Source organism: Euleptes europaea, chromosome 6 (genome assembly GCF_029931775.1).
Source record: "Euleptes europaea isolate rEulEur1 chromosome 6, rEulEur1.hap1, whole genome shotgun sequence".
Taxonomy (NCBI): Eukaryota; Metazoa; Chordata; class Lepidosauria; order Squamata; family Sphaerodactylidae; genus Euleptes; species Euleptes europaea.
Genome location: NC_079317.1, coordinates 91,352,510 through 91,366,385, shown reverse-complemented (window position 1 = coordinate 91,366,385; position 13,876 = coordinate 91,352,510). Strand labels below are relative to the sequence as shown.

General features: G+C 43.3%; 1 protein-coding gene across 1 annotated transcript in view; it reads right to left on the bottom strand.

Annotated features, from left to right (window-relative positions):
* The window catches only part of TH (tyrosine hydroxylase), a 40,851-nt gene that overhangs the window by 12,986 nt on the left and 13,989 nt on the right, over positions 1-13,876 (bottom strand). Inside the window, exons 3-6 of the mRNA XM_056851326.1 lie at positions 9,330-9,504; positions 5,869-5,957; positions 5,365-5,432; positions 1,243-1,293 (exon numbers count right to left, since the gene is read on the bottom strand). Of these exons, the coding sequence (XP_056707304.1) occupies positions 1,243-1,293; positions 5,365-5,432; positions 5,869-5,957; positions 9,330-9,504 (383 nt within the window). The remainder of the gene's footprint in view (positions 1-1,242; positions 1,294-5,364; positions 5,433-5,868; positions 5,958-9,329; positions 9,505-13,876) is intronic.

Below are 13,876 nucleotides of genomic sequence, written 5' to 3'. Positions count from 1 at the left end.
AGAAAGTAAATGCGCAATGAAAACAGTTCCTTGTAGAACAAATAGCTCCAGAGGCAGAGGTTCATTCATTCATTCATTCATTCATTCATACTCCACACCCTCTCCCCACAGGGGACTCTGGCGGTTTACAACATTTAAAAATACATTTACAGCCCATTCCTGAGTTTGGGGGCGGAATGGGCTTAGGAGGCACCGTGACCCCTACGCCAGCATCTGTGCCCCTTGCACCGTACAAATTGGCATGGACACCAGCATAGTGCCACTTGCACCAGCCCCCCAGGACTGCCGTGGCAGAGCGGCCTTCAGATTCTGGCTCTGCCTCCCGCCGGTGTCCTGCTGGCACAGCTCCTTGCACCGGTGTCCTGGGAGGCATTCCCAAGGCATTCTGGGGGGCTAGCTGCCAGTAGGCTGCTTCCTAACCCCTTTCAGCCCGGGAACACCCCTTTTAGCAGCAGTGGTGCTGTGCCAGCTTTTTGTTGGTGCAGCATTGCTGTTTTCAATGGGGCTTCCCCCTCTTTTCTTATTTTTCTAAAAAGGCTTTTTCTGCCCCTGCTGTAGCACCCAATCCACTTTGGAGGTGCCATGGCGCCGCCATCCCCGGCCGCTACAGCTCTCAGGAATGAGCTGTTAAAATACAATAAATACAAATAAAGTGGAAATAAAAGCAATAAATAGAACAATAAAACCAATTAAAATATCAGCTACAAAACTTGCGTGGAAAATAAAACAACTGGCCAGCTCCCCGGTTTGTAACTTTAGCCAAAGATCACATAATACAGAGCAGACTTACACTAGTGGCATTGCTGGCGAGGTCCCTCCTCGCCCGTAATAAGCAAATAAAGCTTTTTCTCCCTTCCCAAGCACTAAATTCACAGTGAGCAGTATAAAAACCTCACATTAAATGATCAAGAGTTGACTGTAATGCTATTTTCTCATTTTTAATTTTAATGCCTGTCTTTTCTTTACTTTATTCCAGTTAAAAATGTATCTATATTATGTCCCCTGGAATTAGTGCAGGGAACATTGTGGTTACATTACTGTGACCCTAACAAAAGGGGATGGTTTAAAGGGGAAAAAAACCTAATCTAATCCGGGGAGAAATTCCTTCCTGAATTTATATATTGGTAAGATCCAGAGTGAAAAGAACCGTGTGCTGAGCCCCATAAATGTAATCAAGAATCTACGAGAGTATTGAATTTCAACTGTGGCTCAAGGAAACCGGATGGATATAGCCACACTTACCAGGTATTGATCTCTTCTGCTGTGTATTCCACACGTGGAATTGGATCACCTCTACAAGAAGAATACAAGCAAAAAGAGCAAGGAGAGGAATACAAAGAATAATGTAGAAAGTATTAGGGGGCAACTCTGTAACGTATAACTAAATTCAATCATTGTCCAGTCATACCTGACACAGAGGTACACATCAAAGGTCTGTTGGACAGGACAAGGAGACATGAATAGGGTGCATAATATTCAAAACTATAATGCTTCTATATGAACAAAGGCTAGGCAATACCTAATAGATAGAACTTCAATTCAGATTGCATGCAGATATGTCCTGTCTATTCTAGATAGGGTTGCCAGGTCCTTCTTTGCCACCAGCAGGAGGTTTTTGGGGAGGAGCCTGAGGAGGGTGGGGTTTGGGGAGGGGAGGGACTTCAATGCCATAGAGTCCAATTGCCAAAGCGGCCATTTTCTCCAGGGGAACTGATCTCTATCTGCTGGAGATCCGTTGTAATAGCGGTAGATCTCCAGCTATTACCTGGAGGTTGACAACCCTAATTCTAGAGATGGGTCGCCCCTGACACAGCTGGGCAGGCCAAAACCCACGTTTGTAAGTTACTTTAAAAAGCCAATTTCTATCCTTCTTAGCTACAGAAACACATTTGAAAACCCAATAGCTTCATGAATTAAGTACAGACTGATAAACAATAAGAGGGTTGCAAAGAAAAGACTGCGGCAAGCTAGTCCCCTTTTCACACATTATATAATTAACCCACATCATTCAGATTATACGGTTTATGCAAAGAGCAGTTAATGTTGATCAACAACTCTTACAACACTTCTACTACACTGTGTGTTAAAAAGTGGTAAAAAGGATTGGGCAGTTGCCTTTATAAAAAGAATGCCACAAGTAGTAGTGGGGCCAATAATAATGTTAGTATTGACTAAAGAGGAAACTCAGTAGGCTATGCTACTTTGTAGAAGAGGAGGAATACGATCACCAGGGGGCAGTCTGGAAAAGTAGAATCTCTTACTGGCCCGTATCTCAAAAATAGTCAATGGAAATAAAAAAAAATGGGGGTGAGTGGAAAATCAAACCTGCTAAAGATAATCACAAATAGAAAACTTCCTACTCTCTGCAACACAAGCTCGGCCCACCTCCAGCACTGGCAGCTTTTAAAAGTAAGCATAGTAGGGCTGTCAAAAAAAGAAATTCGGTACAGTTCGGATTCGGCCGAATTTGACCCTTGTGGGTTCGGTACGTGCCGAAGTCCGAACTCCCCCGCTTCGGATCCCCGGTAATTCGGGGGGATCCGGAGTTCGGGGGAAAATTCGGCCCCCGCGCCGAATCCCTTCAGGGATTCCCTGAAGGCACGCGGGGGCCCTTTAAACTGATCTGAGCCTCCCAGCTGGGAGGCGCAGGTCAGTTTAAAGGGCAGCCTGCACCTTTCAGCGGGCTCCGCTGGAGAGGCGCGGGCTGCCCTTTAAACTGATCTGTGCCTCCCGGCCGGGAGGCGCAGATCAGTTTAAAGGGCAGCCCGCACCTCTCCAGCGGGCTCCCCCCAAGGGGGGCGGGCTGTCCTTTAAACCCTTTGCGCCTCCCGGCTGGGAGGCGCAGATCAGCTTAAAGGGCAGCCTGCGCCTCTCCAGCGGGCTCCCCTGAAGGGGGGTGGGCTGTCCTTTAAACTGATGTGCGCCTCCCGCCCGGGAGGCGCAGGTCAGTTTAAAGGGCAGCCCGCGCCTCTCCAGCGGGCTCCCCTGAAGGGGGGCGGGATGTCCTTTAAACTGATCTGTGCCTCCCGGCCGGGAGGCGCAAATCAGTTTAAAGGGCAGCCCGCACCTCTCCAGCGGGCTCCCCTGAAGGGGGGTGGGCTGTCCTTTAAACCCTCTGTGCCTCCCGGCCGGGAGGCACAGGTCAGTTTAAAGGGCAGCCCGCGCCTCTCCAGCGGGCTCCCCTGAAGGGGGGCGGGCTGTCCTTTAAACAGGGAGGCGCAGATCAGTTTAAAGGGCAGCCCGCACCTCTCCAGCGGGCTCCCCTGAAGGGGGGCGGGCTGTCCTTTAAACCCTCTATGCCTCCCGGCCGGGAGGCACAGATCAGTTTAAAGGGCAGCCCGCGCCTCTCCAGCGGGCTCCCCTGAAGGGGGGCGGGCTGTCCTTTAAACCCTCTGTGCCTCCCGGCCGGGAGGCACAGATCAGTTTAAAGGGCAGCCCGCGCCTCTCCAGTGGGCTCCCCTGAAGGGGGGCAGGCTGTCCTTTAAACTGATCTGCGCCTCCCGGCCGGGAGGCACAGGTCAGTTTAAAGGGCAGCCCGCACCTTTCAGCGGGCTCTGCTGGAGAGGCGCGGGCTGCCCTTTAAACTGATCTGCGCCTCGAGGCGCAGATCAGTTTAAAGGGCAGCCCGCGCCTCTCCAGCGGGCTCCCCTGAAGGGGGGCGGGCTGTCCTTTAAACTGATCTGCGCCTCCCGGCTGGGAGGCGCAGATCAGTTTAAAGGGCAGCCCGCGCCTCTTCAGCGGGCTCCCCTGAAGGGGGGGCCGAATTTGCCGGATTTATTCGCGAACTCCCGAACTCGCTGAATTCGGCCCCCCGGGTTGCCCGCCAGTTTTGAGTTCGGATCCGTCCGAACAGAAAATCACCGAATCAGGGGAAATTCGGTTGATTTTCAGTTCGGACCGAACCGAATTGACAGCCCTAAAGCATAGCATAGTAAGAATCATGACTTTTTTTGTGATTTCAAATTTAATGTCTAATTTCAAGTGGATGAATCATGCTACTGAGCATCTGGAGCTGTGTTGCCAAGCATCTCCAAGATCTCAGCAGGATTCAGGCCTCAGTCCAAAAAGCAATGCAGAGATCTTCACGTGTGTTATGAGGCTATAGTGGCTGTTGAACAATCGAGGCTTCTGAACAAATTGCCCACAAAACTCTGGGAAACTTCAGAAAAGGCCACTGGTTAAGCTCAAAGAGCTGCGTCTGAAAAAAATGGGAGAAATTCCAGGTGAATGTAGGTGTGTATATTCAGCATGACTTGTGTGTGTGGTTCTTTGGATTATGTATTATGTTACTGAGGTAGCTATTGTTCATGACAAGTTATCTGGTGTCTACCACTGTGTACAAATATAATACAATTCATACAGTTCAAAAAGTGTTAACCCTCTTTCTCATATCAATGTGACCTTTGGTGTTGTTATAGTACATACCACTAACTTGAATAAGAGAACAACATTCATAAGAAAGTATATAGTTCCAAAAAACACACACCCTAAAATGAATGTCGAAAGCATATTTTAATTTTAAATCACAAATGCAAATGTTGGCAGATGAATTTTTGGCAAAATGAAAAAAACATACTAAGGTAATTCAGATTTCTTTTTCATTCCTTTGGTTTCAAGCTTTACCATAAAATTTGGATTCCTGTTATTCTGAGAAGAGGAACCAGCAATTTTGCTGTATTTTTATGGCATTTATTTCATTCGAGACCGAATGTGTAAAATTTCCAATTGGCAATACCTGTTTCAACACATGCCACATGCACAAATCTATCCAGTGCAAAGGGGAAAGAAGGCACCCTAAATATAGTTGAAATGGCTACCTTCAATGAGTGCTACACTAATGTCTTTGGATACTTAGCCCTTTTCGCTTGTTACATTTTGGGCATTCCTAACTCACATGCCAGGACAGCACACTACACATTATATTCCCAATATTCACCATTGCCATTTTCTATGAATAGAGCAACACACATGTTTTCCACCTCAATTAAGTACAATTAGAAACCCAGGTTTGTTGCAGGTATGCATTTGTCTATACCCACATTTAAAAATATGTTTGTTGCCCTGTTCACACCAAATGGCAACCATATGCATTTTGGAGGATCGCACATAGGTTGGTTCACAAGGTAGGAGTGCCCAAAATGTAGTGACTGAAAATGGCTCTTGTGTATGTTGAATTGCCCCCTTTATGAATAAATTGCAATAGCTCTATGGAATTAGCAGCCATGGAGCATTGAAAACACGAAGCCACAGAGTGAAAGGGAAGAACTGACAGAGCAACAGGGCAAAACACAGAGAGCAGAGAGATAAGTAAGTGTATGCATGGAGTTCTCAGCAGGTGATGCTATGCAGCGCAGCAAGTCTTACTGCTTATAGTGGAAGGCAATTTCTGCTATCATTTTCCTTCGTTGCCGATATACTTGGTCAGAGAATCCCTTGGAGGAAAGAACAGAGCAAGAATGTTACTGCACATTTTTGCACTGAGCAGTTTTACTAATGGCAACGTACTATTCTTGTTATACGTCCGTCAAGGCAGAGAAGCAAGTTTACACCCACTGGCTGATGCACCTCCATAAAAATGTCTCCCATTATTTGTACCCAGAGCTAATATGCCCCTCAAGACAATACAAGATTCTTCTGCACTCCCTCGCCCAAGTTTAACTGAATCTATGGGACTTTAAACCGGTGAGCATGTAATGTTCCTAGAAGTCTACGGACTAACTTTTGCAGTGTAATCCATGAAAGCTTCTTCTCAAATCTGATGCAAAGAAGAACCATTCAAGCTATTCCACAAGGAAACTGCTAAAATGGGACCAGAAAAAAAGTATGCTTAGACGAAGAGGATTTGGGACAGCAGAGCTGCTCACTCACTGGGTGATCCAGATCCAGATCAGGGTCGAACTTAGTAACCAAATGGTGACATCTATCCAGCTCAGAGATTTTTCTTGGAAACCAATGAACTATAATCCAAGAAGAGAAAGAGGAAATCAGATGAGAGTAAAAAAAGAGCCTTCATTCAACAATTATACAATGCTCTTAATACAGATTACTTTGTAACTTGTATATTTACTTCTTCAGTTTCCAGGATAATATCGACAATGTTCCTTGAAATGAGATGCATATAATCCAGATTCATCTGCTACCATTTTTTTTTAATAATGTCAGTGTCAGTTTAACAATTTATACAGATGTTTACATGAAAAGCCCTCCATTCATCACAAGTTTGAAGAAGTTCTGACAAATAGTTGCTCTTTAAGATAAATGTGAAAACAATATCCATACAAAGCAGCTTTGCTATCTATCATCTTCCTTTGCTCTCTGATCTACCTTTTCTTCTCGCTACTTGGGAGATGGGGTGCATAACGGTAAGATAGATAGTTGAGTGGCTTGGAAAGAGGAGAGAATTATTGAGTGAATATAGTTTTTAAATGGATGATTTGTTTACAACACATTTGAAAATGCTTCTAAAATTTAAATTTTAAAAATTAATATTTTAAAAATGGAAAACATTAAATTGATAAACAATATTTATTGTTTATTGGTTTAGGAAATGTGTACGCTGCCTCTCCAGAGAGCTGCTAGTCTACACTGTGCAGTAGGAGGAAGCTAGATGCTGTTTGCCTTATCTTTGAGGAATTTAAGAACCAATTTATTTTGAAAGGGAAAACAAGGAACCTCAGTTTTCAGACAGGATCCATTTTTTCCATCATACTAAGGTCATTTACGCACTGGAGGTTTTGCCTTGGCTTTGCCGCTCTCTAGATGCACATTTTCCCCATCCGAATGCTCAAAACTCTGCACAGTGATTTTTGAGTTTTGAGAATTCTGGTAGGGAAAATGTGCATCTGGAGAGTGGCAAACCCAAGGCAAAACCTCCAGCGCATTAATAACATAAGAGTCCTACTCTAAACTGAAACACAACATTTCAGTTTAGAGTAGGACATTTGCAGGTCTTGTGAGAAAAACAGATAGAACATAGTGATTGATGAAGTGGGTATAATTTCCATGGAAAATTACACAGAAAACTAGAGGTACTCATAGTTGTACTGATTATGTGACAAGTAAACTAATCATGCAATAGAAGTGTAACTTTGAGGGAAGATGTGAGATCTATTTGAAACAAATAGGAAGTTAAGGTGCAATAAACTGATTGTGAAATATCAGGGTTTTTTTTTTTACTTTCTCTTGAAATTTGTTGAACATGGATCTCATACCTTCCTTCAGAGTTGGATTTCTACTACAGGATTATCGTCCTTTGCAAACAATTCACTATTTTTTTCCTGGGGAAAGTAATTGTTATTATGGACGAATATATAACAATATATTGTTATATAACCGAATGTATGGAATTTTAAACAGAGTATTTCCATGGAATATTTACACTGAATTTTTTTGAGGGATATTTAGAGATGTAACACAAGCCCCTTCCCCAGTCACAGATAGTTCTGTGATTTTTTTTTTAGTTCCCTTTCCAACATTTCCCCTTTTTTGGAGGTTGTTCACCTGCTGTACCATGCCAATTCAGAAGTGCTCCCTTCTTATTCTTTTTAAAGGAAAACACTGGCAAAAAACAGAAGTATGGTTCCCTAAACTGTTTTCTTTTTTTGTGAATTTTTAAGTTTTCTTAGAGGAGATGTGGTATTTGTTGAAGGCTCTGCATTTCACCATTCTTGTGCTGGTGGTGTATTTATCCAGCCAGAATTTTCAACAGTTGGGAAGATGGTTTAATAGCAGTATTGAATAGCCCTGCAACATGCCTGTGACCACCACACACAGACTGGAATATGCATCATGATTGCCACTGACAATGATTTGTGGAAGTAAATGCTTTCAGGTAACTTACAGGAAAGGCTAAATAACAGGTTGCCTAAAGAAAGAAGTATGAGATTTCCTCTCTGAGATAACTAATAAAATGTTATTCAAATGGTTATCTAGCAGTTGGTGGACTTCGGTTTTACAGAGCTAGCACAGTGCTCCTCACAATACTGTGCTTTATGAATCAGAAAGTATGCAAATTGAATTTCACCTTTGCTGCGAGCTCACTATGTGGTCTTAGGCAAGCCTCTGCTCCCATCTTCAATACAAGGATAGTAATACTGACCTACCTTACAAGGTTGTTGTAAAGATTACACACACACACACATATACTAAGCCTTGCAGGAAGATTTCATGATGTTAACTTCTTTTGTAGCTGGAGATGTGCACAGTTTCATATGATTCCTCCCCCACTCCCCACAAAAAAGCTGCATGCATACCAGGAGAGTGCGTATCCAGGTATTTCTGATGATCTGAAACAATTTCAAAAATTTCTTGTTTCGTTTTGGATTGGAAACATCTGAAACGAAACAAGGCAGTCCTGATACTTTGAGCTTTCTGAAATTCATGTTTCCCTGACATTTTTTGAAATATTAGGATTGTTTAGGAAATACTAGAGTCATGATCTTGCAGCTTCTCTTTCAGAGCCCGAAACATCTTTCCCCTCCTGTTTTTTTTTAAAGGGGGGGGGATTAAATCACAACTGTCCAGACTGATGAAGAGTTCTGCAGAACCCAAAAGCTTGCACTATTTTCTATAATTTTGTTGGTGGATTTTGCTTTTGGGCCAATACAGCTACTTGCAACTTCTGGAAATGTCAGGTTTAATCCTCCTGCCTGGCCAGGCTGTGTTAGGACTAGCAGCAGCAGCTCTGATCTGGCCCTACTTTTCGTAATTGGGGAGGGGGATGGAGGGCTACTATTAGAGAGGGAGAGCTAGATTTCCTCCAGTTTTGAGAGTAATAGCATGAAGGAATCAACTGAGGTGACCTGGAAGAAACATGGTATTTTTTCCACAGGAAACAATGGAGACAAGAATGGCTTGGAACACCTTATTCAGGAGTCTATAAAATTGAGCTCCTTTGTCCAATTCACTTCAAATACGGGTGGTCTTTAACAGACAGAGAGGACTACATTCCCTGAAAATTTGATGCGATTTGGTTAAAAAAAAAAGATAAAGAAACAGCCACTCTGGAAATCCAAGTTTATTTTTCCATTGGAAACAATGGGGCGGAATATCTGAAAATGAAACTTTCCCCAAAATGAATTTACAAAAGTGTATCAGTGATTGTGAAACTTCGTGAAAGCAATCATAATTTCCTTTTCTGAAAGTACAAAATGAAAGGAAATTGATGTTTTCCGAAATGCACAATTTCTAAGGCATACCACTCCAATTTACTCTTAACACCAAGGCCAGGATTGGAGATTTTACTTGTGACTTTTTTCCTGTATAGAGATCGCCTCCATGTAGGAAAAAACACCTCTTGGTCGTGTTTCCATAACTGACAAATTCCTTACACTTGTCTTCTTTTGTGCTCCTTACATCTTCTGAAACCCTCTTCAGAGAACTGAGGAGTGTGCTCAGATCAGAGCTGCGGAGCTCACAGCGCACAAAGTATTCCAGATCCGTAGCTCCCTCTCGTAGTTTCTTGCTGGGCCTTGTTTCGAGATGATGAATCTTGGCTTCAAATGTCTTTTAATGGAGAAAAATGGGAAAGGAATATTTAAAATAAAAGAACAACAAGGACATTTCAACAACAAAAGATTTGTTATAGTCAATGGACAAAGGTACAAGTGTTAAAACAGAACATAGGTTTATTAAAATTTGATTAACAGAGTTATGTCACCATCTGGGAATTTATCTCAATGGCTACGCTGAAAAATATTGCCTCTTTTCCAGTAATGTGTAAATTCTCCCCTGCAAGAAGAACCCTAGTTTAAAATGGAACAATTATATCTTAAGAACATAAGAACACAAGAAAGGCCCTGCTGGATCAGACCAAGGCCCATCAAGTCCAGCAGTCTGTTCACACAGCGGCCAACCAGGTGCCCCCAGGAAGCCACTAACAAGATGACTGCAGCAGCACCATCCTGCCTGTGTTCCACAGCACCCAAGATAATAGGCATACTCCTCTGATACTAGAGAGAATAGTTATGCAGCATGACTAGTATCCATTCTAACTAATAGCCATGAATACCCCTCTCCTCCATGAATATATCCACTCCCCTCTTAAAGCCCTCCAAGCTGGCAGCCATCACCACATCCTGGGGCAGGGAGTTCCACAATTTAACTATGCATTGTGTGAAAAAATACTTCCTTTTATCTGTTTTGAATCTCTCACCCTCCAGCTTTAGCAGATGACCCCATGTTCTAGTATTATGGGAGAGGAAGAAAAACTTCTCACTGTCCACTCTCTCCAAACCATGCATAATTTTATAGACCTCTGTCATGTCTCCCCTCAGCTGCCTTCTTTCCAAGCTAAACAGCCCTAAGCGTCTTAACCGCTCCCCATAGGACAGTTGCTCTAGTCCCCTAATCATTTTGGTTGCTCTTTTCTGCACCTTCTCAAGCTCTGTAATATTCTTTTTTAGGTGTGGTGACCAGAACTGTACACAGTATTCCAAGTGTGGTCTCACCATAGATTTGTACAAGGGCAGTATGATATCAGCAGTTTTATTCTCTATTCCTTGACTAATTATGGCCAGCATGGAACTTGTCTTTTTTACAGCAGCCACACACTGGGTTGACATCTTCATTGAGCTATCCACTACCACCCCAAGATCCCTTCCTTGGTCTGTCACTGCCAGCACAGATCTAATCAGTGTATATGTGAAGTTGGGATTTTTTGCCCCAATATGCATCACTTTACACTTACATTGAATCTCATTTGCCACTTTAATGACCATTCTTCCAGTACGCAGAGATCCTTCTGGAGCTCTTCACAGTCCGATTTTGTTTTAACTACCCTAAATAATTTGGTGTCATCTGCAAACTTGGCTACTTCACTGTTTAACCCCAACTCCAGGCCACTGATGAACAGGTTGAAAAGCACCGGTCCCAACACAGATCCCTGAGGCACCCCACTGCTCACATCCCGCCATTGGGAGAACTGACCATTGATTCCTACTCTCTGCTTCCTATTTTTCAGCCAACTCTAAATCCGTAAGAGGACTTGTCCTCTTATCCCATGACTATGAAGTTTGCTTAGCAGTCTTTGGTGGGGGACTTTGTCAAAAGCTTTTTGGAAATCCAAATACACAATATCCACAGGCTCATTCCTGTCCACATGCTTACTGACGCTTTCAAAAAACTCTAATAGATTAGTGAGACAGGACCTACCCTTACAGAAGCCATGTTGGGGTTTGCCCAGCAGACCTTGCCCTTCTATATGCTTGACAATTCTATCTTGAATAATGCTTTCCACTAATTTACCCGGAACAGACGTTAAGCTAACTAGCCTGTAATTTCCTGGGTCCCCCCTGGAACCTTTTTTTATAAATGGGTGTTACATTGGCCATTCTGCAGTCTTCTGGTACAGAGGCTGATTGAAGGGACATATTACATACCTTTGTTAGAAGTTCAACAATTTCCCATTTGAGTTCTTGAAGAACTCTAGGATGAATACCGTCTGGTCCCTGTGACTTGTTAGTTTGCAGTTAGTCTAGACGTTCTAGGACTTTCTGCCTTGTTACCACTATTTGCCTCAGTTCCTCATTTTCCCCTCTCCAAAATTTCTGTTCAGGAGAAGGAATCTGCCCTGTGTCTTCAACAGTGAAGACAGATGAGAAGAATTCATTTAGCTTTTGAGCAATCGCTTTATCCTCCCTTAGAGTTCCTTTACTCCCATTGTCATCCAATGTTCCAACTGCTTCCCTAGCTGGTTTCCTACTCCTAATATATTTAAAGAATTTCTTATTGTTTGTTTTGATGTGTTTAGCAATAAGCCCCTCAAAATCTTTTTTTTTCTAATTATCTGCTTGCATTTCCTTTGTGCAAGTTTGTGTTTGCTTCTGTTTGCCTCGTTTGGGCAAACCTTCCAGTCTCTGAAGGAAGACTTTTTCTCTCTCTCTCTAACTCCATTATAATAATCTTCTCTAACTCCATTATAATAATGGCAAGGCAATAGCATATGGGATACAGTCTCTATCACCCCTGCGCCTATAGGTCATAATCTGACATTTAAAGGGATGTACTTATAGCAATTCTCTAGAACTGCTGATGGCAAAATGTTAAACATGCTAGAGTAACAGCACATAGGAGACGGCATGTCCCAACACCGGCATAAGTGCCCATTTAACCTGGCCCCAGGATGCAATGCCGCTGCGCTGGGCTCAGGCTCCAGTGCAGCCTCCTGCCGGCATTCTCACGGCATATTTACCTTTGAAAATACCGTGACTTTGGTAACCACCCTGCAAACAAAGTCTGCCTTGGAAACGTCGGGATGTGACATCACCCCATGGGTCAGGAATGACCCGGTGCTTGCACAGGGGTCCTTTACCTTTTTAACTTTGGTTTTGTCACATTTAATTTCCAGGTACTCATTTCTACAATAGTTGACAAATTCCCTATGAGCGCAAGAGAGGCCCAATCTAGTTCAGAGAGTATGACTGCATCATCAACATACAGTAAAATGTTAATTTTAGTGTCAGCTAATTTTGGTGGATGGGAAAACAAGGAGATCTGGTAGTGCTGCGTGTGGAAAACTATAATAAAAAAGGGATTGTCAAGTGGAAACAAGGTGCCAGAAGCAAAAAGTATCACTCCCCCATTATTAATTGATCATTACAGTGGGCAGAAACCTGCTTGTCCACCCGTCCCGTCTCCTACTCACCAGTCAGAGTAGGAGTCCCACTTTCATAACCTGAAAAAAAAACCCACCCAATTCATCCAACTTTCAAATGTGTGCACACCTGGACAATTCAGATTAGCGCTGGACTGCACATGTTACTCATTTAAATCTTCCTACGTTTCCTTAAGCAAAGGACTTTCCACAAACTCCAATATCTTCTGAAAGATTTATGAAGGTGTGAGGGATACAAGGTTAAACTCTGAAACTTAGGAACAGTCAGCCAATGCTAGCAGTCAGTGGGAGGAGTATGGAGAGCTGAAGGGAGAGAAGAATTCTTGAGCTTTTAGCTCTGAGCTCTTGAACTGTGCAGGTGTGTGGAGAGACTCTGAGAACCTGTGTGTCCATATACTACCTAGCAGGTTTAAACCAAACCTGAGTGGTGACAAGGGGAAGACTGGGGTAGAGAGATAACTCTTTCTTCAGCCACTAGGTGGGAGGTGGCTCCTGAAATAGGGAGACTCCTGACTCAGTGTTTTGGGGGGAGAAAGATTTGTCTTCCACAGGAGGAGGGCAAATCTAAGGAGTGGAAAATGTTGTGGATGAACCTCCACTCTCTGGTATTTTGTGTGCTAGGGTAGTCTGAGGCCACACTGGGTTTACTGAGTATGTGAATTTTGAACAACATCTGAGTTTGTTACTGAGTAACCAGAAGAAACTGTGCCTGTGACCATCTAAGGTTTTGAACTGTTTGTAACCATCTAAGCGTTGAGCCTCTCTTGAAGAAAAGCTATCAACCTAATAACCTTTCTGTAAATAACAAACTTCATTTTATATTCATACTTCTAAAATCAGCTTCAGCCTCGAAGCCTCTCTATTTCACCTGGGGGGAGGAAAGGGAAACTTTCTCCTGACACAATCAAGGGTGACAGAATGTGGGGTTTAAAGAAATATATAAAACCTCCTCTCAGCTACTGGTAACAGGAAAAAATTGTGAGGGTTTCAAAAAGGGGGAACAAGAAGCACTTCACCTCTCAGAGAGGAATGCATATCAACCAACAATTCTTCCAAAGTCACTGAATTTTAATACCGTAGCCACAAGTTTCCTTTTGAAAGCCCTCCGTCATGTACTTGGCAGGCGGTACAGCAATCCTAGGCCCTTCAGCTCTCGTGCTACATTTGTTGCCTGGACTCCACTCCCTGCCCCATTACAGACTATAATAGTTTCCAAGTATTCATGCTGGGTGGTCAATGGTTGCTTGCCCCTGTCTTTCTGAA